Below are 27,689 nucleotides of genomic sequence, written 5' to 3'. Positions count from 1 at the left end.
GAGAAGGCAATCATGCACCTAAAACGCAGGAGAACATTCAACCTAAACTAGGGAAGCTTGGGAGGGGGGGAGTCATCGAGGACACCTTCCTAGGAGCCTGCTTCAAGTGCTAGACGGTAGGGCATAGGATGTCCGAGTGCCCCGAGACACTATGCTTTGCCTGTGGTCAGAAAGGGCACATAGCACGGGAATGTCCAAATAAACGGAACCAGGCTAATCGTTCTTGTATCTCTTGCAGGATGTTGGAGGTGACGATCACCACTTGTGCCAGGTGCAAACACATACGTGAGGCGTTGGGAAACGAAACAGCGGGAGGTGCGAAGTAAAAATCCCGCTACCTCCCGACAGTTTAGACCAAGGAACGGAAAAAAAGGCGTACTCGGAGATAAGTCTATACCCTTGGTGGCTTGGGACAAACTCTCCACGGAGAATAGTTGTGAACCCCAGATCCAAAACTCAGGCTAAACCACCAAGAATAGACGGAAGCCTATTCTAGGAACCGAAGAGACGGGTAAATTAGATACGACCAAAGCTAAGGAACGATATTACCTAACGGTGATCTGGGGAGGACAAAGATTTAAAGCACTTTTCGACACGGAAGCTCCGAGTTCGATCTTGGGACCACGTGGAACCAAAGTTTTCAAGGATCGCTTAAAACCTACGACCTTGGCTATGCAAAACGTTAATTGCGGAGTCACCCCGTTTCATGGGACCCTTGATGTCATGCTGGAAGTGGCAGGAACTGTCAAACCACTAGTTTTCCGAGCCAGTGACACATCAATGATGAAATGATTCTAGGCATGGATTTTATCCGACTTTTTGACTTAGAAAGGAAGTTGGGACAAGGGCTTTGGAGAGCAGGGGAAGGGACATGGTGGGAGTTCGAAAATAAGTCGAAAATTGCAGCGTTTACTATTCATGCTGAGTGCGCAGGTCTCGAACAGGTGGGCACGCTCGATAGACAAAGGATAGACGAATTGGTAACACGAATACTTTCGCATTAAGAAGGTGTAGTAGGCAAACCTCAGCTGACCGAGCACATTATTTATGTGCAGGGTACCCCACCCATCAGACACCGACTCCGACGGATGTCACCTAAGATGTTGGAGATAGCGATTGAAGAAGTCCAGCGATTAGAAAAGGAAGGTGTCATTGAGAGGTCTAATAGTGACTATTTCAGCGCCCCTGTGATGATTCGGAAGCCCGATGGGACTTATAGGTTCTGTATAGACTATCGGGACCTCAATAAGGTGACCAAACAAGATGCCTACCCGCTTCCCAGCATGGACTCTATACTAGACCGTCTCAGGAAGGCGAAGTACATATCAAAGGTGGATCTGAGACAGGCGCACTATCAGATACCAATGGAAAGGACTAGTAGACGGTATACCGCCTTCTCTATGCTGGGATCAGGACTTTGGCACTTTCGGAGAGTGCCCTTTGGTCTCACCAATGCGCCCATGACCTTCCAGAGGCTAATTGATGCTCTTTTCGGGCCGGAACTCCAGCCCTCTGTTTTTAGATACTTGGATGATATCATTATAGTCACTGACTCATTCGAAGAACATCTTTATTTCCTGGAATTAGTAGTAACAAGACTTGAGCAGGCGGGACTAGAAGTGAAAGGGGAGAAATGCGAATTTTGTGTCTCAGAAATAACCTAACTAGGCTACATTATAGATGAAAGAGGGTTAAGACCGGACCAGACCGGTCGGATGGTACTCCAGGTTCATAGACCGAGACTCGGATCTGAAGATACGCTTAACCCGGCTATTAAGAAAAGGGCACGAGTGGATGTGGGACCTCGAGCAGCAAGAAGCATTCGACGAGCTCAAAACAGCGCTAACTTCGGCACCCGTGTTAGCGCGCCCGAATTTCGAGCTACCGTTAACGTTGCAAACTGATGCTAGCGATTACGCCCTGGGAGCGGTGTTAACTCAGGAGGGACCAGACGGCGAACACCCCATCGTTTATGTGAGCCGAGCTTTAATACCTGCCAAGAAAAACTACTCCACGACGGAGAAGGAATGTCTTGCCATAGTTTGGGCCATTAAAAAGCTGAGACCTTATTTGGAAGGATATGAATTTACAGTGATTACGGATCACAATTCCTAAAAATGGTTGTTTAACCTACCTGAACCGTCTGGGAGAGTGGCCAGGTAGATAATGGAACTGAAGCAGTGGATTTTCAGGGTGGTCCATTGGAAGGGTGTCCTTAACAAGGTACCAGATGCACTATCTCGCCTACATGAAGAGGAGATAGAAGAAAAGGTATCGGCCTGCAACTTCACCGGCATTAAGGACGCCTGGTACACGTGGATGATCAACGAAGTGGTCAAGTTTCCCCTAAAGTATTCAGGGTGGAAGGTTGAAGAGGGACAACTCTACCGGTTTAGAAAAGACCTCTTGTTAGACCCCGTGCTCTTCAGAAAAGAAGGATGGAGGTTAGTAGTACCTAACGAATATCGAGAACAGGTGTAAGAGGGAGCGCACTGTACGCCCTCTGCGGGACACATGGGGGTCGAAAAGACGTACGATAGAATCACGAGGGAGTACTACTGGAAAGGGGTATATTACGATGTGCGGGACTTTGTGCGAAGCTGCGAAATTTGTCAACGGTATAAGGTATCGCAGGCGAGCGCTCAGGGACTCATGGGGACTAGGATAGTCGAACAACCCTGGACAGTAGTAGCCGCCGACTGTATGGAGTTTCCTCCCAGCAAAAGCGGATTGAAACATCTGATAGTGTTCCACGACCTGTTCACCAGATGGATAGCATTGAAGCCGCTGCGAAGGGCCGAAGGTCGTTCGGTAGCTAGGGCTTTTGAGGAATTGGTACTCTTCCGTTGGGAGACCCCAATATACTTCCTGACAGACAATGGGAAGGAGTTTAATAATCAACTTCTGTCAAAAACATTAGAGGAGTACGGAGTCAAACACGTGACTACCCCACCTTACCACGCCCAATCCGACCCGGTCGAAAGGGACAATAGAACCCTTAAAACCATGATCGCATCATTCGTCGGGTCAGACCACCGAAGTTGGGATCAACACCTTCGAGAAATTTCAACATGCGGTGAACACTGCCGTCCAAGCGACTACGAAGGTGTCTCCTGCGTTTCTAAATTTTGGGCGGACTCCGAGACCGGTTAAGAGCTTGCGTAGACAAGTAGAGGGAGCGAAACTGGTACAGAGGCTTGACCCCAAGGACTGGGAGGATCGCCTAAAACGCCTAGACTCCTTACGGGACTTAGTCTGCCGACATATAGACAAAGCGCGTGAGAAACAGGAAAAGCACTACAACCACGGGAAAAAAGACGTACGATTTCCTATAGGGACACAAGTTCAAAGAAGGACGCACCCGTTATCCGATACTGCTAACAAATTCTCGGCTAAGTTAGCGCCAAAATACGAGGGACCATACGAAATATTAGAAATACGATCCCCCACGGTATACAATCTGGGTGAGGGAGTGGGACCTTCTCTGAAGATTAATAAGGCGCATGTGTCAGACTTGAAAAGATACATACCCCACCGGTTACTATAGGGAGGAAGTAAGTAACGATAACATAATCTTCCAAATTATTAATTGTACCCCTGCTTATTGTAGATCGTATGGAGAAAACGACCCCAAGATCCAGTCAACTCGCAAAGAAAATGAGTGAGACCGGGACTGCAATGAGGGACCAAGTGGAGGACTGCATCGTGACCATACTCATGCCAGAGCATGATTACATTGAGGTCCCCAGTGATGGACAATGTGGCTTACATGCTCTCAAGGCCTCCGCCGAAGCCCGAGAAGTGCCACCGTCTATAGTCCAGGCTTTAAAAGACCTGGAATGGGACCAAGTGCCGCTGAAATGCCAGTGGACCGACGACGCATTGGGAGTGGTGTCAATCAAGGCGGGGCATCAATTAATCGTCCTCAACCTGACAGCTGCCAGCTTCAGGCCCCGCCTTCCCATATGCGATCTGTTTTCGTATTTCGAGGCGAGGAATTGCACGGGCACTACAGGGGCGTGCGAATCCCCGGGAAACGGAAGACTCTGATGTTCCAAGCAGTTTACGCCCTTGATGTAGACCCCGAAACTACGATGGCTAAGATGGTCGCTCTGAGCACCATACACAAACGGGCCCGTAGAGTGGAACAGGGGAAAGAAAAAGAGACCAGGCCAGCCAAAACTCTGCAGGAGACCCCGGTGATCCCGACGCAGGAGTTACTGCAGATGGAGATAGACGAGGACGATGTTGGGACTATAGAGCCTATGGAGCAGGCAGAGATCGATAAGATCTCAGAGGATAAGTCGACTAACCGAGGAGAGTGGTACCCCGGGACCCACAAAGCCACCTAGTCATTCGAGATTCCTGGGCGACGATTCCCGGAAAGCCAAAGAGACCTCCTGGAAGGGCCCTTTGGGAGGATGGGAGTCTTACGCCCAGGAGACGCTCCTGATAACGCTAGCTGCTAAGGGACATAAGGAAGCGTGCCGATTTAGGGTGCCACTACCCAAGATACCGGAGGAGGAAGAACCACGAGAAACTTTAGCCGTCGTTTTGAGCCAAACTCTGACCCGGAAAATAAGTCCCAGAGGGAACCAGAAGACCTAGGAGACCGAAAGACGACTTTTACCGTTGGACCGACCCCCTGTCGAATTAAGAGTTTCTTCAATGCCACCACTAATGAAGAACTCGAACCTTAGAAGAGATCAACAGAGACTATTAACGGCACCAATCCCACCCAGAGCCATCAACACCATGAGATCCTAGAAAACCGTGTCCCGAGTGAGATCATCTAGCCTTCCAAGGAAACCGGAACTGATGACTCCCTGGGTCCCATGAAACACTCCTCAACCGAGGGAAACGACTACGGTACAGAGACCTCCAGTAAACGGTGAAGGCCGTACCTACCTGGACAGAACGGCATCGACTAATGACGAGGAGACTACGTCGGATAGTAGTAGCGGTAAAACCAAAACCCAAAGAGGTAAAAGGGAAGGCAAAAAGCTCTCCCAAAAGAAACAAAGAAGAGAGGAACTAGAGACGCTGAAGTACAGAGACTACGTTTCAGGGAGTTCGAGGGAAAGCGAAAGAAATACCCTCTCGGAGACAGGGGAACCGGTAAGAAGGCACACCAGTCTTTGACTGGCGAACGCTACTACCTCGGTGGGTGAGGAACCTCCGCTACCGGTCATACGTTCCGGAGTGTAGTATAACAACGTGCGCTCGATCCGGACCCACCCCGAGCTTGATCCTACTCCAGGGGCCTGCTTCATATGCCGTAAGAGAAGGCATGGTGCCAAAGCGTGTCAACAACCGTGGGCAGAGCATTGCATAAACTGTGGACGTAGAGGGGTCAGCATGCAAACCTGTCCGCGTTGCAGCAAGGGGTACCCTGAATATCGAAGCGGGTGAAAGATCCACGACAGCTGGGGAAAGCCCACGGTACCGGTAAAAGCCCTAATGGCAAACTCCGCTAAGAGCCTCAAGAACTTTCACGAGCCAAGTAACAGGTTGTTCCAATATCGACCGACAACCCCAGAAAAAGGAGACGGCGCAGATCTTCGGAAGCGCCTCAACCAACGACGAGAGTGGACAAACCCAATATCAGAAATCGGACGATCGCGTCCAAGTGTGGGAGGTCAAGAGCTTCACGAAACCCGAACCACAGAACCAAACGAGTGCCGAACTCAAGAGTGGGAGCGTTGCGACTGGCCCGAAGAGCGACTACGTCAGTTAGAGCGACTCACTAAGAGCTTACAGGATTATCCCAAGGAGCTGCGAGAAGATATCCTCCGGCGCGCTTTGTTGAATCCTAAGCCGTACTTTGAACTAGTGGCACCCAGGGGGGAAGAGAGGGACACCGGCGACAGGAAAACAGAAAAAGTTGGGACCAGACCATGGGGATGAAGCTAGGCGACAGGGAAAAGAAGGTAAAGGGATCATATGTACACTCAGGTAATACAGAATAGAATATTAATTCATAACTAAGCGACATATACCATGTAGTGAACGAGTAGGGGCGTCGATGGCACGAGATAGGCATACGAGCATCCAGGGGATGTCTAGCCTAGGGGGGGAGAGTTTGTGACGTGGCAAAATTTGCTTCACAATTTTTGCAAGTCACTGTCGACGCTTTTATTCTGAAACCAATTCGTGTTCTTAATGGGATCCTAGTATAACCAAAATTTTCATGTGTTTTAGAAACGACCAATGGTAAACAGGAGAAGGAGACACACCTAGACCAGAAATGTAGCGTGCGTACGAGTGAATGTGATGATGTAAGTGTCGAGGCGTTGGCACGTAAGAATGATCCGGAAGTTAAAGTAGGGGCCAGATAAACCGTTTGCGCACAAGGAGGTGATCGGACGAGGGACGAGGGGACACCGACACAAGGGTCAGGGAGTAGAGCGCGAGACGGGAGGAGCGAAGGGTAAAGGCCAGTAGAGTTTTGACCGTCGAGAGAGAGAGCTGTCGAGCGTGAAGAGAGTGTCCGCGCCATTTTACTTTCTCATTTTCGTGGCCAGTACTTAAAACGAGCATCTCGTTTGTGATTCCTATTTCCTAGGGTGTAAGCGGAGATCGGGAAAAAGGTCGAGCTGCACAACGGGAAAACGCGACGAGTGTGTGAAGTAGAAAAAGCGACGGCACCCAAGGTACCGTGAGAGCGAGCGAGAAAGAGAGGAGAAATAGGGCTGATCCAAGCCTGCTTGGCCGTGAGCGCTGGTCACCCCGCCGATTAGACGTCCACCTCTGACAACCCTAGCCAAGCCGAGAAGGAGGGGGCCTTACGCAGCCAAGAAGCAGGATTAAGGGACTCTGGAGCGTCAACTTCCCAGACCACCATCCGCGACGACGCAGCAGGCTCACTCGTCTGTGAGAGTCGAGCAGCTTACGTCAAGGTACCGTGAATAGGCTAGTGGGCACACAAAGGGGGGAAACATTGAGAGGCACTAGCGAGGGCGAGAGTCACGAGACTGGGATAGGGAGCGTGGTGAGTGCGCCCCGGTCCACGGAGACGCAGAGACGGGCACGTCAGATAAGCGTGTGTGAGGGAGGGACAGGGACCGAGAGAGAGAGATAAAGAGAGAAAGAGGAAGAGAAGGGCACGCACGACTGCGCGAGCGCATGAGTACGCGCATAGCCCTGGTGTAAGGGCAAGACGGATCGAGGGCCGGCGTCGGGATGCTGTGAATTGTAACGCGTGTTTGCGATCTTCTCCGGCCGTGACGGCGATCCGCGCTGGATTCTACAGGTTGCACCGAACGTGAGTGTGGGGGTGTGTAGGTACGGACAGTCAACCACGCCGAGGAGGCCTGGTCCCAGACCGAGAGTCGCGTGAGAGAGAAAGTGGGTGTAAAGGCGCGTGAGTGCGTGTGCGTGTAAGCGGACCAGCGTGGCTCTCTGAGCGCACCACTGGCGTCGTGGTTACGATCGAGGGCTTGCGCCGTGGCATCGGGACCGAGAGGAGTGCATGTGACGTGATTGTAGATAGTGATTATGCTTATTTTAATAAATATATAAAATAAAATCAAGATCGCTCTTTGTTGTTCATTTGCCCCAGGCGCAAATCCCCTTTTGAGACAGGTCCAGTGAAGGGTGAGTAGGGAGAGCGTCGTCGAGCAGAGACGTACGAGAGAGAATAATTTCGGTGTTTTCTTTATAACGGTAAGTCACCTTGGGGAATCAAAAATATACGTTATAGTTTCCATGTACCTTTCTTTATTTTTAGCTTAATGTGTATCTATTTTTTATCAGTACTAACCTTGTTTTTTTTGGAACCCATTAAGCCTAAATTTCATTGGAATCTATTGCAAGTTGAACGAGAAAAGTTAAATATTGATCTGATGAAATAGCTTAAGGTGAATATTATGTAATCTCATAGTTTTATTAAAATATAACGCATAAAGTGACCTTATATTTTGATAGGACTTTTAAAATAATGACGAGTACAGAGTTTTTTGTCATCGTTAATCAGAAAAAACACAATGCTCTACATAAAAAATGAATAATTTTATACGAGAGATAAACGGTACATACTTTATTCTTCTCTTATAAAAACATTGTTTTCTTCTATTTGAAATGCACATGACATTTTTGGATAAAAAAAAAAAAAAAAAATCATTTAGTCATTTTTCTAACATTTTCACCAAAACGTTTAAATACGGAGTCACTTTTATTGGGAATGGTTACTTTGGAGTACTTTTTGTCAAAGACTCTTCAAGACCAAATATTTATTACCATTGACTTAAAATATTACATAATTTATTTTATAAGACATTAAATTAAATTTTTTTATATTTTACATACATTCTAATTTTTTTAGGTGGAGATTGATTAACAGATAGATACAAAAGAAGATCTTCATGAAAATTTGACACAATTTTGTTCGTGCATGTGACATTTTATTTAGAATAGTTGAAAGTAAATTTATTTTAAACTTTGTCGAGGCTTTACGCAAAACAAACATTGATACGTACAAACCTTCTTGTCGTCAAGTTTTAGCCAGTAAATGCACGGATAATTTTCACAGTTCTCTTATAATCGATTGATGGAGGAATTCTTCAATTAATCGCCAACTGGTTGTTTGTAGTTAACGCAATGTAAATATTCATCATGCATTCTTAAAATCTTACTATGCATCCCTTTAAGGTGAAGATGGAGGGTTTCTTTCAGAGTTAATTACAGATGCCATAGCTTTTGCCAAAGATTTTTATGATATGAGTGTGTATCAAATGTATGATTATCAAAGCATACAATGATGAAAAAATTTTAAAAGATGGGCGATTAGCTGAAAATATTGCTGGTAAAGCTTTGTGACACTCGAATGGCAGTAATCATGGTAAAAATATCCTTTTAAAAAGTCTAGTACCGTCCCACGTTACAGATAAAATAGAGGAAGTTATCCAAGCTTATCATGACCTAAAATTGGATCAATTAGTTATCAAGTATGATGGTATACTGCTTAGTAACTATTTCGACACTCGTTTTGCTATCTACGCGACAGTGCTGTCAGTATAATGAACAATATAGACAGATTGAGAAATATTGCTCAACTTAAGGATGTATTAATTAAAAATGACGTTTATTTTTGTATATATGATGATGGTTTTATAAGTGAGCTGATTGACCTCATTGAATTATTAAAGCCTATTTCTAAGCTTATAAATGAATCTCAAGACTCACTTGTCAATACGGCCGATGCTGTATAATCATAGCTGTTTTTGAAATTTGATCATGCTGAACACCAACAGCTCGTAAATGATAGAATCAAAAAAGCTTTCAAACCTTTAGATCTTGCTGCATACGTTTAGCATCCTCAGTATGCGGGTAGTGTGTTGGACAATGAGCAAACCCAAACGACGTATACATTTTTTGATGAAACGATGGACTCTGAGACAATGGAAGAATTGAATGAATTTTTAGCTGGCCAAGTAGAACTGCAACTGTTACAAGATAAATTCCACAAGCCAATGGTGTTGTGGAAGCTAACAGTTAATAAGTTTTTTTCCCAAACTTGTCTAAGTATGCGATTAAGTTGCACCTTATACCAGCTTCTAGAGTTCAGTTAGAAGCATACTTTCCACAATGGACATTTGTTTATAACAATTATAGAAATTGATTAACGCAGGAAAATTTCAGTAAACTAAAGGATCTGTATTCATCTTTACGGGTCAATGGACAAAAACCAAAGTAACAACTGATGACTGAAAGTATACATATAAATATATAAAATACTTGCAAAAAAATTTGTTGTAATGTTAAATAAAACTTATCTGCTAGCCAAAGTATAATCTTTTTTGCTCATACTATAAACACCACTACTATTTATCTACTCAGTCAAAAATTTATAGCTATTAATACGCCTATAATTTATAGCTATAATTATAGCTATAACTACCTATAAAACAGCTATAATAATGTATAAAATTCAGCTATAAATATAGCTATAAACTATAGCTGTAAATTTTCCACAAATAATGAATAAAAATTAGTTTAAGATCAGATTTTCTCAACATATATCGCTCAGTACAGGTGGTATCATCCGTATGATAACAGTAAAACTGGGGGCCTGAAGTATTTTTGAATAAGTAGAAAAAAAAAACAAGAAATCATATACAATTTCAAGTTTTTAAAAAATTGTTTAAAAATACTTTAGGCCCTCAGTTTTACTGTTATCACACGGTTGATACCGTCTACACTGATCGATATGTGTTAAATAAATCTGATTTTAAACTAATTTTCATTCAAAATTTGTGAAAAGATTACAGCTGTAATTTATAGCTGAATTTTATACATTATTATAGCTGTTTTATAGGTAGTTATAGCTATAATTATAGCTATAATTTATAGGTATAATTATAGCTGTAAATTTTTAACTGAGTAATGTATCTCCCTACACTATATAATTATATGGACAAAAACGAGTGTTACCTACACCTCCTTCCTACTTCCCATTATCTATTCCTCAGCTTCCCTCAATTTGCATTGTCATTAAACTCATTTTTACATGATTTTTAATCTAAATATATAAAGAACTCACCCCTACTTCCCACACACTCTCTCAAAGCTACCCCTTTACCTTTTCCGCAATCCATTTCACTTTATTTATTCCTTTCAAATAACATAGACATTAACTTATTTTTATCTTAATCTAACTCAATTACATTTAGATGATATTTTTCTTATCCAACTCCTCTTTTCAATCCAAAAAAAAGAATTTAATTCTATTAATGACGGACTACAGAATTTCAAAAAAGTGTAATGTAACGGACAAAAACAAGCTTTTGGAATACACACACACACGCATATATGTATATGTTATATATACATAATATATATTATATGGGGCATTCCACTTGAAACGGGACAAAAAAATTTTTTTTTTTCAAACGTCTGGCGATTGAAAGTACTCCATGAGAAAACGTTACTTCAATTTTTTCAGATTTTTTTACCATTACCTCTGCCGTCAGTAAATGTCAGTGACTGTGAGAAAAAAAAAAATAGCTTTTTGTTAGCATTTTTCCCTTAGAATACGATAAAAATATTTTAAAATGTTTGAGGTAAGGATTTCGTCTGTTTTTAAGGTTTTAATTCTCAAAATCAGTTTTTCAGAAAGTATGACGGTTTAAAAAAAAAATTTTTTTTTTTCCTTAAGAAAACTTAGAATGCGTCCTTTTGAAACATTTTTGTCTTACGATGGAAGTAGAAACAGTGTAAGCGCTAGAGGGTGCTGAATGTTGAAAAACACAGTTTTTTTATAATGTCTTATTCAGTAAGACAAAAAAGTATGTGTAAAGAACAAATTTTAACACAACTACAGGATTTACACACAATTCCTATGTCAAATGGCAAAATTTTATGAATATTATTCCAGTTAATCCGGCGAAAAAAATGTTTTGGATGTTGATACATTTTTTTCTCAAAATTAACGACATTTCCAAAAATTTTGCAAGACACATTTTTAACTTAAAATTTTACGTGGAATATAGTAGTATTTTTTAATTTGCAAAATTGCGCCATTTTAATTATATTAACCACCATATTGGATCCGCCATTTTAAATTCAACAAATTTGATACAGAGATCGTATGCGAATCCTGTAGTTGAGTTAACATTTGTCCTTTACATATTTTTTGGTCTTACGGAATGAGACATGATAAAAACAGTGTTTTTCAACATTCAGCGCCCTCCAGCGCTTACACTGTTTCGACTTCCATCGTAAGACAAAAATGGTTTAAAAGTACGCATTCTAAGTTATCATGAGGAAAAAAAAAGTTTTTTTTTAAAACCATCATACTTTTTGAAAAATAGATTTTAAAAATTAAAACCCTAAAAACAAAAGGATTCCTAACCTCAAAAAATCTTTAAATTTTTTCATTGTATTCTACGGGAAAATGCTAACAAAAAGCTTTTTTTTTTGGTCATGCAGATCGATTCGTCTACAAAATAAAGAATCTTTCCTACTAATGAAAAACTCAAAATTTGTTACAGTCACTGACGATAGAGGTAATGGTCAAAAAATCTAAAAAAATTACAGTAACGTTTTCTCATGGAGTACTTGCAATCGCCAGAGTTTGGAAAGAAAATTTTTTTTTTGTGTCCTATTTCGCATGGAATTCCTCATATATATATATATATATATATATATATATACACATATATATGTATACATATATACACATATGAGTGCACGGTGGCTCAGTCAGCTAGGTCGTGAGTTGCCACGCGGGAGATCACGGTTCGATTCCCGGCCAGTGCGATTTTTTCGGGCAAATGTGCTTGAATTTTTACATGTGCTTTTTCACCACGCAATGCTCCTCGAGGAGGGCTTAGACGACCTTCTCGCAGCATAATTGCCGAATTACCGCCTACCCCCCTTCCCGTAATCGGAGGCCTTTCATCCCTCTTCCCTTGCATCTCCCAAGTGCTAAGTGCCCAGAGTAGTGCCCTTTACAGGAGCGGACGTTAGGCACTATGATTTATATATATATATATATATATATATATATATATATATATATATATATCTGTACGTATCTGTATCTTTTTATCCATTCTTACGACTTAGTACATTCTCTTACAGACCCCCACCACCTAACACATACTTTTCACAACCCCCACACAATTTTTCTTGACTCCCACTGTCCCTACATTATTTTTATAGAACTTTATAGTTACCTTACTAACCTTATGGGCCCTGAACACACGCACGCACGCGCGCACATGTATAGGTATTATATTATCTTTTATTTATTTTATTATCAAACTACGATGAGACGTTACTTCTCTGTCGCTATTTCAAATTAGATTTATAATATTTAATTCATGTACAAATTATAAAAATAGATGAACACATACAAGTGTGTATATTAGTGTACATTACTTGCATGTAACATATATATCTAATAACATTATGAAAGTTTGCGATCGTCATATAAGTAAAAATAACAAAAATTATATGTTAATGAATATATTATGCATTTGGAAAAAATTCAGATCGTATATAAAACAATTACATCATTTTAGTCAAAGATTCATTTGTTGGATAAAAATATAATTTGATACATCTTTAAAATATTTTGAACTATATTCATTTATTTGTGTAAAAAAAGTTTTAACTAATAAAAACATTTTCCTGTCTTTAGAAGAATTACACGAAAATGCCGTATTAAGCAAGGATATTATTTGAGATTTTATCATATCGAAGATTTATATGTATAAGAATAAAATTGCTGTACAAAAAGCAACATGAGGAAAGTAAAATAAACTTTAGTCTTTTTTTTCGATACTTTGACTTATATTACTTTTTATCACGTCACCAAACTGCACTCCAGCAACCTCTTGCATACTGTAATATTTACTTTAAAGTACTTATTTTTGTCTATTTTTTAACAGTTCTTAGAAGGCAAATAGATGGACTTTCATACATACGAACATTGAATAGTTATTGCAATTATTTTACCAAGAATAAGATATAAATTAATTTATATTCAACCAAGCAGGGCATGCCAACGTAGCTCTTGTAAACCCCGAATATGGCACGCATATAACATGAAAGTCTTGGGCGATCTCAGTCAAAAATTTATAGCTATCAATATGCCTATAATTTATAGCTAAAATTATAGCTATAACTACCTATAAAACAGCTATAATAATGTATAAAATTCAGCTATAAATATAGCTATAAACTACAGCTGTAAATTATTCACAAATAATAAATAAAAATTAGTTTATAATCAGAACATAAATCGATCAGCGCAGATGGTATTATGCGTATGATAACAGTAAAACTGGGGGCCTGAAGTGTTTTTGAATAAGTAGAAAAAAAAATCAAGAAATCATATACAATTTCAAGTTTCCTAAAAATTGTTTAAAAATACTTTAGGCCCTCAGTTTTACTGTTATCACACGGATGATACCGTCTAACTGATCGATATATGTTGAAAAATCTGATTTTAAACTAATTTTTGTTCAAAATTTGTGAAAAGATTACAGCTGTAATTTATAGCTTTATTTATAGCTGAATTTTATAAATTATTATAGCTGTTTTATAGGTAGTTATAGCTATACTTATAGCTATAATTTATAGGTATAATTATAGCTATATATTTTTAACTGAGATGCCTTACTTAACTTGCGTACGCACTTGTAAGCGACCCAATTCCTAGTTAGCATAGTATAATCTGACGAAATTAAACCTATGACTACGCCACCGTAGCTTCCTTGAATTTTAATCTTATAATTATGCATATTGAAATTGAATAGTTTTTTATTGGCTTTGAACGTTACATCAGGTGTGTTTTGGTGCTATCTCACGTACCCTGTGTATTATAGGCTATGCGTACCGAGACTACCTATCACGTCTTATCGTCTTGATCTATGACCAGTGATTCCAGCTCCACCTAGCTATATTATGGTATTTATGCACTTATCAGACATTCTCGAGTTTCATTTAACATGCCCCATGCGTGGCCCCGCGTATCAGACGTACCTCAGCATAACCGACAATATTTTCCAGCTATTTCGCACGTGTGAAATGTTCGAGGGAGTACCAACTGATCAATTTTTTTTACATGCGACCGTCTTCCTGTTAAACAAGCCCTAGAGCTACCTGACACGTCCGTGCGTCTTTGGCATATCACAGCATCACCTTAAATTGTCCCCACACGTCCGTGAGCCTTTACTGTGCTTGAGTTGCAACCTTGTTTGTCCCTTGGAGAAGGATGCGAGTGTTAGGCAGAACCTAGTGACAGTGTCTTCCACCGTAAGACCTTAAGTGCTCTGGCACCAGCCAGACAACTATTGGGTTTCTCTTACGCCCCCGCGAATGCGTCCGATGAATACTACTAGTGCACACAAACGGTTATGGGGGTATGCAAGCGTAGGCAAACACGTTCGAGGAATATTAGAGTACACGAGCGTGTCCGAGGAATACTAGCGTATGCAAAAATACGTGGACATAGCTGAGGAAGATCAGCACATGCAAGAGCACGCGAACACATACAAAGAATACTAGCTAACACGAGCGCATCCGAGGAATACTATATTTTATATGAGCACATCTCAGAAATACGAACCTATACGAGTGCATCCAAGGGATACTAGCTTATACGAGTACTTCCCAGAAATACTAGCGTACACGAACACATCTAAGGAACACTAAAATATGCGAGCGTACGCTAATGCATCCGAGAAATACTAGCGTACACACGCCTGCCCAAACGTACTCTAGCGTATCTGAGGGCACGCTAGCACAACCGAGAGAGCGCTAGCACCACTGGCATATCCAAACGAGCGCTGCCGCATCCAAGGATTCCGAGGGCGCGCTAGCACGATTGAGCAGGCGCTGGCACATCTGAGGATTCCGAGAACGCGCTAGAACAATCAAGCGGGCGCTGGCGCATCCGAGGACTATAGCTAGGTGGGGCTGGAATCACTGGTCATAGATCAAGACGATAAGACGTGATAGGTAGTCTCGGTACGCATAGCCTATAATACACAGGGTACGTGAGATAGCACCAAAACACACCTGATGTAACGTTCAAAGCCAATAAAAAACTATTCAATTTCAATATGCATAATTATAAGATTAAAATTCAAGGAAGCTACGGTGGCGTAGTCATAGGTTTAATTTCGTCAGATTATACTATGCTAACTAGGAATTGGGTCGCTTACAAGTGCGTACGCAAGTTAAGTAAGGCATCGCAGTTAAAAATTTATAGCTATAATTATACCTATAAATTATAGCTATAAGTACAGCTATAACTACCTATAAAACAGCTATAATAATTTATAAAATTCAGCTATAAATATAGCTATAAATTACAGCTGTAATCTTTTCACAAATTTTGAACAAAAATTAGTTTAAAATCAGATTTTTCAACATATATCGATCAGTTAGACGGTATCATCCGTGTGATAACAGTAAAACTGAGGGACTAAAGTATTTTTAAAAAATTTTTAAAAAACTTGAAATTGTACATGATTTCTTGATTTTTTTTTCTACTTATTCAAAAATACTTCAGGCCCCCAGTTTTACTGTTATCATACGCATGATACCATCTGTGCTGATCGATATATGTTCTGATTATAAACTAATTTTTATTAATTATTTGTGAATAATTTACAGCTGTAGTTTATAGCTATATTTATAGCTGAATTTTATACATTATTATAGCTGTTTTGTAGGTAGTTAAAGCTATAATTTTAGCTATAAATTATAGGCATATTAATAGCTATAAATTTTTGACTGAGATCGCCCAAGACTTTCATGTTATATGCGTGCCATATTCGGGGTTTACAAGAGCTACGTTGGCATGCCCTGCTTGGTTGAATGTGTGTAGTCCAAGGGGTGATCGATATCGTATGTGCTGTATTCCATGACGAGCTAGTAAAAATCTTAAATTGTCTAAAAAGTTTAACAATGTGCTTTGAGAACTCAACAGTGGTTTGCCGGGCAAAGCTAAGGTTTATCGATGCAACGGCTTTCACGATAGGATCCGATGTTAGTCAAGGATAGTTGAGGCTGCAAATAATCACTGATCCTGGATATGCTCAGCTAACCTAGAGTCCTAGGGATTTTCTTGAAACACGAAATCACGCTAGATGGCGCTATGGTCATTCGGCGTTCAAGGGTGACAAGGGTACTAGTATTCTCGACTGCCAGAAAATTTTTTCACTGCTTAAGGTGGCTCCTCACTATAGATCCCACAAGAAGAGTAAGCATACTGCAACACAGCTTTTCATTGGCTGTGGAGATTCTTGACTAAAAATGGATAGATACCTATAGTCCCTTCAAAAAAAGTTTAGTCACATCTACACCGTTGAGTTATATCGTACAATACAGTGACCCGAGCAGACGTATGTATACAAAAAGTACATAAGTCAGCCCCACATTAAATTATTTTCTTAGTTCAGCGTCTCATTTATTTTTATGATTATTACGATTCCCAACAACTCCTATTCATTTAACGTATAACTTTCTGACCAATTCAAACTACGCGGGCTACCGCTCATCAGTGTAGCCTACACTTTCCATCTGTTCCGTGACTTGCACAGTTATCTACTATTTTCACAAAATATCTTACAAAACCCATGGTAATGTCCAAGTACCTGAATATCGTTGGAAATATTCTGATTTCTTCTATCTGCTACATAGTTTTCTATTAAGAACTACAGTATCTTTGCTGAGATATAATACAACCTGCGCCACCAATTTGACGACCTTCCATAAGAGGCTATGTTACAGAGTCTATTTTCCAGTTATTTTTTTTCAACAATTTTGGTGGTGACGAGGTCTAAAATTTTGAGAAAAGACTCCTTGCACCTTCAAGAATCATCCTTTAAAATATGTTCAATATTAAGGTCCTAAAATTTAAGTTTACGCATTTGATTAAATCTACCAATCAGCCACACTAGTACGCCGAGTTTCCAGACAACCAATCGCAATGCGCCGCGTCTATTTAGTTAGTCAATAGCTTTGTAAAGTAAGCAGCGGCTTGCTCTTTAGATGTAGCTGCGCGATGTAATAGCCAGTTCGTACTCGGTCGTTGAGCAAGGTGCACGCACCTTTGCATGAGCACACACATACGCCTCTTTTTCAAAGTTTTACACGCGCACTTTAACGATCAATTTACTGCCGTTCATTATAACTCGATTACTTCTATTACTTCTCGTTTCGATTATTCCGAATCTTTACCTCAGAATAGTAAAGTGTTTGTATCAATATTATTAATTTGGTGTTTCTATTCAATAAATACTTTTAAGAGTGTTAAATATAAATCAGTCTTATTTACTTAACATAGAAACACACTCCCGCTCCGATACTCAACATTTTTGGCGCTCGAACAGGGACAATCGAGTAGTAAAGTAAGTAGTGTGCCACGTGGTGTAACAGTCGAGTGCGTTTAGTATCACTGCCAAGTCGCTCTTTCCGCCATATTGGAAGTCTTAACGACCATGCGAACGGCAAAACGACATCGAGGTCATCTTGTTGAAGTGTGTGCTCATTAGAAAGTAAAGTGTATAGTGTCGTTACGCACTATTAATAGCGCGCGGCACGCGCAATAGCCTTTAGCCATTGTGACAACACCTCCAATTTTAGTGTTTGCTATAAGTTTAATACGCTGGTTCACTTTACTTTTCGTAGGTGCTGTACTCATACGTACACACACATGTAGAGCGCGGCTCTCTGATAGCCATTATATCCGCCATCTTTTGATCGACGATTCTCCTTAGTTTACGTTGGTGTTGTACTCACATGTACACACACAAATGGAGCGCAGCTCTCTCACAGCCTGTATATCAGCCATTTTGTGACTTAGTTCTTTCTTTCTAGTACGTCATTTCTTTGCCTACGGTGAAGTAATAGCTCATTATTGCTACAATTGCTGCAGGCAGGTCACACCTGTTCCACCAGCTAATCAGTCCTACCATCCAGTCTACGTAGCCTGCTTGAGCTGCAGGCCCTCTACACCTGTAGCAGGCCATCCACGCCTGCTCCACTAGCCAGTCTACGTCGCCTGCTTGAGCTGCAGGCCCTCTACACCTGTAGCAGGCTGTCCAAGCCTGCCCCATCCGCAAGTCTACTTCGCCTGCTTGAGGAAGGCCCTCTACACCTATAGCAGGCCATCCACGCCTGCTCCACCAGCCAGTCTACGTCGCCTGCTTGAGCTGCAGGCCCTCCACACCTGTAGCAGGCTGTCCATGCCTGCCCCAGCTGCTGTCCACATCGGTGCCTGCTAGTACAGCAAGCCATTCTCGACGCACGCTCTTGCAGTTTTCTGCGGGCCACTTATGTCTGCTGCCGGAGCTGCAGTATAGAATTCTTGTGCCAGTAGAGACTTCAAGTTTTAGATTAAGATCTTAGATTTAGTTTTCAAGTTTCTCGTTCGAAAATTAGTATGCCGTTTACGAATATGGAGGATCTTTATACCGCACAGACTAAATTGCACAAAAGGATTAGCAATTGCTTTGAAAACTTTAAGAAATCAGGTAGTGAAAGGATGTCTCGTGGTAGAGCAGAAGCTATGGTACAGGCTTTGGAAGATTATTTAGGAAGACTTCGTAAAAATCATCAAGACATTCTTTTACTTACTGATTTAGATTATAAGCATTTATATTTTACTAGCGAACTTTTTGATATGACTGAGGACGCGTACTATTCAGTAAAGGGAGATTTTGCCGAGTACATTAGATGTCTCCGTTCTGAAAACTTCCCACCTACTCCGGACCCAAATCCCACTTTGGTAGTTCCGCCTATTGGTAATTCTTACCTCTCAAGAATCAAACTTCCCAAGTTTACTGGTAAATATTCTGATTGGGAGAATTTTCGGGATACCTTTAGGTCTTTAGTGCATCGGAAGGCAGATATCGATAATATTATTAAATTCCATCAATTACGTACTCATTTAGGTGGCGAGGCTTTAGACTTAATCAAATCTATTCGTTTAGCAAAAGATCAATACCCTACAGCTTGGCAAACTCTCATCGAATATTATGATAGTCATCGTCGTATAGTTAATAGCTATTTGTCTAGCATTATGAATTGTAAGGCTATGAAATTTGAGTCTGGTACCGAGCTTAAACGGATTTATAAAGAAATGCTGAATCCTATGGACTCACTTCAAGCTATGGGTCGTGACTTAGGAAGTAGCGATCTTTATATTGCTACAGTAGTTAGTAGGTTTGATGCTTCAACGAATAAAGATTGGCAAAAGTTTCTCGGTAGCGAGTCCCAACCTCCTACTCTAACTCAATTAAAGCAGTTCCTAAATTCTCAAATCATAACATTAGAGGCTTGTGAGAATTTATCAATTAAACCTCAACTTAGCAAAGTTAGTAGTAAATTAGCTATTGTAGCTTCTCATCAGTCAAACCTCGATAGTGAATTAGTAGCTAGCAATGTTATTTCGCAAAGCCCTCAAAAGTGTGTAGCTTGTCAAGGAGATCATTCTCTTGGTAAATGTGAGTCATTCAAGACCTTTTCACTAGATTCTAGAAGAGATTTAGTTAGTCGACAACGGTTGTGTTTTAACTGTCTGGGTAATCATTTGATTAAAAATTGCAAATCCAAGGGCACTTGCTTAACCTGTAAAAGAAAACATCATACCCTGTTGCATATTTCCAAACCCCAGCAGGTTGAATCTTCTGAGGCTTCTCAAGTCATTGATTCTCATGCACTTTCGTCTCAACATTGTGAAGTACCTCAAGCCGTCCATCATAGTAAAGATTCTCTCTCTAGAGGTATTGGTGTACTATTGGCCACTGTTCGTCTCTATGTCCTGGGCCCCACAGGTATTAGATTGATGGTAAGGGCTTTGGTGGATCAATGCTCCCAGTGTTCAATCGTTTCTGATGCTCTATGTACATTGTTAAAACTTAAACGTCAATGTTCAAATATCCCAATTAGTGGTTCTGGTGGTACTTTAGTTGGTATAGCTAATAGTGTAGTTGAATTTACTATTTCGCCTAGGTTTCCTTCGGAGTTTAAGCTGTCCGTCACTGCTAAAGTATTATCTCGGGTTTCTTCGTATCGGCCACCTGTTAATCGATGTGTTTTAAGTTTTAGCCATTTGGAAGGTTTAGAATTAGCTGATCCTTGTTACACAAGTATGGATAATATTGATATCATACTTAGAGCTGATGTGCATGCTCAAATAGTCGAAGGGTCAGTCCGGAAGGGCAAACTTAATGAGCCTATTGCTACTCGTACTTTATTAGGGTGGATTTTCTCAGGTTCTATGGGCTTCGAGGAAGCAACTAGTGGTTGTGCAGTTTCTTTGCATTGCGCTGAAGAGGATCAACTTATTCCCTTGTTGAAGCGTTTTTGGGAAATAGAGGAACTCCCTGTTGATCCAAATTCTCTTTGGACAGGGGATGAAAAAGCTTGCGAACAACATTTTATTGACACCCATTACAGAAATAGCACTGGTAGATATGTAGTTAGACTTCCATTTAAGACTGATCCAAAACCCTTAGTTAAAGAACGTGATGCCGCTAAGACTCTGTCTATCACTATGCAGAAAAATTTAGAGCGTAGATTTCATAATAACTCAGTATTATTTGATGCTTATAGTTTGTTCATGCGTGAGTATATCGATCTTAATCACATGGTGAAGTTAAAACTCGATGAGACCAATAATGGTTGGTTCTTACCCCACCATGGAGTAATTAAACTTGCAAGTACAACTACGAAACTCCGTACCGTGTTTAATGGTTCAGCTAAATTCAAAGCGGGCATCTCTTTGAATGATTTACTCCATGTTGGGCCCAATTTGGTGTGTAATCTTTTTGTTCTTATCACTTCTTGGAGATCTTACAAGTTTGTTTTTTCGTCTGATATAGAAAAGATGTTTCGTCAGGTTTGTGTAGATAAGATTGATCAGAAACATCAGTGTATCTTTTGGCGCTTCTCTAGTTTAGAACCGGTTTTAGCTTATCAATTGAAAACCGTGATTTATGGCCTAGCTTGTTCTCCGGACCTAGCTTAATTGTAGAGTGATCAAGCAGTTGGCTAGTGATTACGAATTTGAGTTCCCTTTAACTTATCCCATTTTGATGAAAGAAATTTTTATGGACGATGGTTTGTTAGGAGCTCATAGATTAAGTGACGCAGTTGAGAAACGAGATCAGCTCTTAAAGGTTATGTCATTGGGTGGTTTTTCCCTTAGAAAGTGGTCTCCGAATAATCCAGACATTTTGGCTGGTTTGCCCAGTACACTTATAAAATCTTCGCCCATTATTCCATTGAATGAAGGTGATTCTTCGGTAGAAGTGCTCGGCATCGTCTGGTATCCTTAAGAAGATGTTTCTAGTTTTCAAATTAAATTTCCTTTAGTACCGACATCATGGACCAAAAGAGCTGTACTCTCCCATATAGCTAGATTATACGACCCACTTGGTTGGTTAGGACCTGTCGTTATTTTTGCTAAAATTTTCATACAATCTCTGTGGCTTCTTAAATTAGAATGGGATTTGTTGATATCAGAGAACTTATTATCAGACTGGCTTCGTTGGTTTCAAGAAATCCAATTATTGAATCAAATTAAAATTCTTCGTTGGACTCAATTTTCACCAGTTGTTCAAGTTATAGAGCTGCATGGTTACGCTGATGCTTCTAAACTAGCCTATGCAGCTGTTTTATATCTGCGTGTTGTTGCTAATCAAGAAGCTTATGTTTCACTTTTATCGGCAAAAACGAAAGTAGCCCCTCTTAAAACATTAAGCGTTCCAAAGCTCGAACTTTGTGCTGCCCAATTGTTATCAAAGTTAGTACACCATTACAGTCAAAGTCAGGACCACAGAGAAGATGCAGTCCATCTGTGGTCTGATTCAAAGGACGTGTTGTATTGGTTAAGTTCTCAGCCGTCTCGTTGGCCTACTTTCGTAGCTAATCGTTGCAGTAATATCATGCAGTTAGTTCCTACAGCTACGTGGCACCATGTTTCAGGTAAGAGCAATCCTGCTGACATAGCCTCTAGAGGCGTTTGTCCCGCGCAGTTACTGGAGCATTCGTTGTGGTTCCAAGGACCTCTAGAGATTCATCAGCTATCCACGGAGTACCCTGTTTTTACTTCAAATAAAAATTATGAAGTTTCTAGCAAAGTTTCTGATGCTGTCTCTCATCATCAAAGTGCTAAACCTGAAACTTGGGATCTTTATTATCGATATTCAACTCTAGAAAAGCTTTTAACAATTACTGCCTATTACCTTAGATTTGTTTATAAGCTGTATGTTCGCATCTTTAATAAGTCTCAATTAGATTTTTTAAATTTAAGCGTCATAATAAATAGTTTTAGTACGTGCCCTACTGTTCCTGAACTTTATAATGCAAAACTCCTGATGGTTCATTTGCATCAATTGATTCATTTTACAGCTGAATTTCATTTGCTCAATTCAGTCGCTCATTCTGTCGATAAAGTTAAGCTCAAACTTCCGTCAAATAGTTCGTTGATCCCGTTAAAACCGTTAGTCAAAAATCAACTTATTAGAGTGGGGGGTCATTTGAGTAATTCGTTGCTGCCATTTGAAACTAAGCATCCTTTAGTGTTGGCGGCTCGCGATCACTTTACTGAATTGGTCATAAACTATGCTCATAAGATTACCTTGCATGGCGGTCCTCAATTTACTTTGAGTACTATTCGTCGGGAGTTTTGGATTATCAGGGGACAACAGAGGATTCGTTCAGCTCTTGTAAATTGTATCACTTGTAGACGGTACTCTGGCCCTACCTTAACTTAACAAATGGCAGATTTACCTAGTGCTCGAGTTCAACCTGTACCCACATTCTTAAAGACTGGAATGGATTATGCCGATCCATTTTTAGTTAAGTTATCTAGGTCTAGAAGTAGAGGTACTACCAATGGTTACGTAGCCGTTTTCACTTGTATATGTACCAGGGCTGTTCATTTAGAAATAGTAGAAGATTATAGTTCTGACGCCTTTATTGCTGCCTTCCAGCGTTTTATTTCTCGTCGAGGCCATTGCTCCGATTTGTATAGTGATCGTGGTACTAATTTTGTGGGTGCTGATATTGAATTGCGTAGAAGGTGGTACGAATTTAAGGAGTCTAAATCTTTTCAGTATCAAATGAGATCCTTGAAAACTCAATGGCATTTTAACCCTCCCGCGGCTCCGAATTTTGGTGAAGTCTGGGAATCAGTTGTAAAGTTGATGAAGCATTATCTTCGGCGAGTAGTTGGTAATCAGATTTTAACTTTTAACGAATACTCCACACTGCTTTGTAAAGTCAAAGTTTGTATGAATTCGCGACCTCTATCTCCGTTAAGAGATGATCCTAGTGATTTCGACGTTTTAACCCCTGCCCATCTGCTTAATCTAAAGCCAGTGACGCTACTACCGGAGCTAGATAATACTGATGTTAAAATTTCATGTTTGCAACGTTGGAAGTTAATAACTCAACTTTCTCAGCATTTTTGGCGTCGTTGGCATCAGGAGTATCTTACGAATTTGCAAAGTAGATCTAAATGGTATCATCCACAGAGATCATTAGAGGTAGGCGATTTGGTTTTGATTAAAGGTAAGAATACTCCTCCTAGTTGTTGAGTGTTAGCTCGAGTTGAGGAAACATTTCCAGGTCCTGATCTATTAATTCACACTGTTCAGGTTCGCACTGCTACCTCTACCTTAGTCCGACCAATTTCCAAACTTGTCCTATTACGGATGAATGAGGATTTGTAGTTAAATTATCAATCTTCCTTCTCCTCTCGTCGAAGCAAGAGGGGGGAGAATGTTCAATATTGAGGTTCTAAGATTTATGTTTACGCGTTTGATTGAATCTACCTATCAGCCACACTATTACGCCAAATTTTCAGACAACCAATCGCAATGCGCCGCGTCTCTTTAGATACTCAATAGCTTTGTAAAGTAAGCATCGGCTTGCTCTTTAGATGGAGCTGCGCGATGTAATAGCCAGTTCGTACTCAGTCGTTAAGCAAGGTGCATAAACCTTTGCATGAGCACACACATACGCTTCTTTTTCAAAGTTTTACACGCGCACTTTAACGATCAATTTACTGCCGTTCTTTATAACTTGATTACTTCTATTACTTCTCGTTTCGATTATTTCGAATCTTTACCTCAGAATAGTAAAGTGTTTGTATCAATATTATTAATTTGGTGTTTCTATTCAATAAATACTTTTAAGAGTGTTAAATATAAATCAGTCATTAAGCTAAAGCTAGCCGACGGACTTAGCCGACGTACTATATGGAGCGCTCTACAAAGTAATAAAAATTTTTAATGAAAAAACCTCCCATTCGCCTATATTTCTAGTTCTTAAGTACATAATAGTGAACCCATACGAATTCTAACTTAATAAAACTGTTTATGACAGTAAAATATATGAATAAACGATAATTACAGCCGTACAAATCAATGTAATGAAGACCGCTTACTGTAACTCACAAACCAAAAATAGGATTGGCTTTAAAATTGATACAAGTATTCCTAATAAGGTCTACAACAACACCTGATAAATTTTACGTCGGCAGAATGATTATAAACAACAACATTTTATAAATAATCATGCCTGAAAACTTAAAAATCCGTAATTTTATGAAATAATTACCCATAACTTTTTTCACAAAAATACAATTGCCTCCAAATTTTGTCTACTTGATCCTAAGAAGCATACAATGATTCCAAATAACTTGTAAGTCAACAGAAAGTTGATAACTTTTATTATTGAATAAACAATCACACGCGACCAGCGACTAAACGAAATATTTGACCAACTATTTACTGTAACTCATAAACCAAAAATAGGATTGGCTTGAAAATTAGTACAAATATTCTTATTCGAGTCTACAACACGTGATAAATTTTACGTCGGCAGAATAATTGTAAACAACAACATTTAATAAATAATCATGCCTGAAAACTTAAAAATCCGTAATTTTATCGAATAATTACCCATAACTTTATTTTTAAAAATACAATTGCCTCCAAATTTTGTCTACTTAATCCTAAGAAGCATACAATGATCCCAAATAATTTGTAAGTCGGCAAAAAGTTGATAACTTTTATTATTAAATAAACAATCACACGCGACCAGCGACGAAACGAAATATTTGACCAACTATTTACTGTAACTCATAAACCAAAAAAAGGATTGGCTTGAAAATTTGTACAAATATTCTTATTTGCGTCTACAACAATACCTGATAAATTCTACGTCGGCAGAATAATTATAAACAACAACATTTCATAAATAATCATGCCTGAAAACTTAAAAATCCGTAATTTTATGAAATAATTATCCATAACTTTATTTTAAAAAATACAATTGCCTCCAAATTTTGTCTACTTGATCCTAAGAAGCATACAATGATCCCAAATAATTTGTAAGTCGGCAGAAAGTTGATAACTTTCATTATTGAATAAACAATCAGACGCGACCACCGGCACATTCACTTATTTGTCTGAAATTTTCTCGAAAAGTGTCTCATGAAGCACAGATAGGATTGCTTAAAAAATAGTTGAGATCATTTTGAGTAAGTCGAGATGAAGATTTTATATTTTTAAGTCGGCAGAATGATTGCAAGGAAAGTCAGTTAAATATATATTATTCTTACAGAATGGAAAGTTTTTTATCTTGATTAACTTTGAGCGGGATTTTTCTTTGCTTTGACTTAATTTTTTTTGTTTTCAAATAGGAGTTACATAGTTGTAGCATGGCCGCTGTTCAATGCTGTATACGACGTCTTGGCGACGAAAGTTTTATACTGATACATTTAAAAATACTACATCTCACAACGTAAAATCATCTAACAAGGAGACCATGCACAGCAACTTTTACGCAATTATTTTTTTACATATATTTACTCATAGTTTGCAACGAATATCTGACTCGTATTGCCTTTTTGTGTTCATTGCTAATGATTACAGTTTACGCTTGGATAAAATTTATCTACAGGATAACATTTTTGAATTGGCCGCGATGCTGTGTAGGCATTTGGTTTGAGTGTATGTTGGTAAGTTAGATTCTTATTTTATTTACATTCAGCTTGTCACGCCTACCACTTCTTTCAACGACGGGAGTAAAGCAAGTTGGATCTTGGATTCAATCGTTTCTGAGCGGTTGCTTGACTATTACGCTGTACCACACGGAGGATTATTGTCCAAATAAAAGTCGATTCTTAAAATAGCGTCCTCGTTAATTAATGTGTTGTAACCAAAAAGTACGATGTATGACACAAACATTTCAAGTGCATGCAGCATCATAAAATTAAGGTGTATGTAAACGGTTATATTGCGTGCATACACTGCTAATCTCGATGTCACAATACATACACCAAAGTTTTCAGTGAACGCTCTTGCATTCACTGAAATTTCCAGTGTACGTTGAAGCGTTCACTGAAATTTCCAGTGTACGTTGAAGCGGTCACCCAAGTTGAGATTTTGTATCCATATACCATGATACAATGATACGTTAATAAAGTTATTGATACACGGGAAGTTTTTAGAAAGGGTTTGACTTTTCAATAAGTTGCAAGGTACAAAGTTCAAATGATGCGTTTGTGTAACCAGGAACGTTTGATACTCACAACCATATGATACGAGCCACATAACCTGTAAAGTGTCAACTTATAAATATCCTACACGGCACCTTAAGTTTCACCGAGATTTTGGATGCATCCTGCGTCGTACATCGAAAATCTCGGTGTACGATATATTTACACGCAAAGTGACCGTGCACACGCACCTTAATTTTTTGTTATCAGTGTACCTTAAAAATAACGTGTCATACATCATACTTTATTGTTCATACATGCTTATTGACTATGCTCTTTTATTTTCATCGAAGTTTTCAGTGCTTGCATGTGAGAACAGTGATTATTTAGGACAATAATCCTCCGTGCACGTATTAACGCTGTTTTGCGTACAAATATGTTTTCACGTACTAGATGCCGCGTTTTCTTTTTACGTGATGCCTTAGTAATTGAATTTGCTTTATGTATTATATATAGATATACCAGGTTTAAGAAGACAGTCGACATGCTAAAACACGATGAAACTCGTGTTTATCTATACTTACCGAAACATTTGCGAATCACAAAGTAAAACATCACTCAACGGTTATTCCTCAGTCGTGTTGGACAGTCGTAGTTACCTCAGTGCACTGTTTCAGCTTTTATTGTTACGTTCAATTGTTTTAACCGCAGACAG

The 27,689-nt window shown here is 39.7% G+C and overlaps 1 protein-coding gene across 1 annotated transcript in view; it reads left to right on the top strand.

Annotated features, from left to right (window-relative positions):
- The first annotated feature begins 18,916 nt into the window (after positions 1–18,916).
- The window catches only part of LOC149373779 (uncharacterized), a 33,381-nt gene continuing 24,608 nt past the window's right edge, over positions 18,917–27,689 (top strand). Inside the window, exons 1-3 of the mRNA XM_089595704.1 lie at positions 18,917–21,277; positions 21,486–21,756; positions 21,838–22,449. Of these exons, the coding sequence (XP_089451830.1) occupies positions 18,917–21,277; positions 21,486–21,756; positions 21,838–22,449 (3,244 nt within the window). The remainder of the gene's footprint in view (positions 21,278–21,485; positions 21,757–21,837; positions 22,450–27,689) is intronic.

This window comes from Copidosoma floridanum, unplaced genomic scaffold (assembly GCF_036245765.1).
Source record: "Copidosoma floridanum isolate Cflo_tuat_1 unplaced genomic scaffold, Cflo_Japanese_pri ptg000027l, whole genome shotgun sequence".
In the NCBI taxonomy this organism is placed as follows: domain Eukaryota; kingdom Metazoa; phylum Arthropoda; class Insecta; order Hymenoptera; family Encyrtidae; genus Copidosoma; species Copidosoma floridanum.
This window is presented reverse-complemented; position numbering and strand designations above follow the sequence as displayed.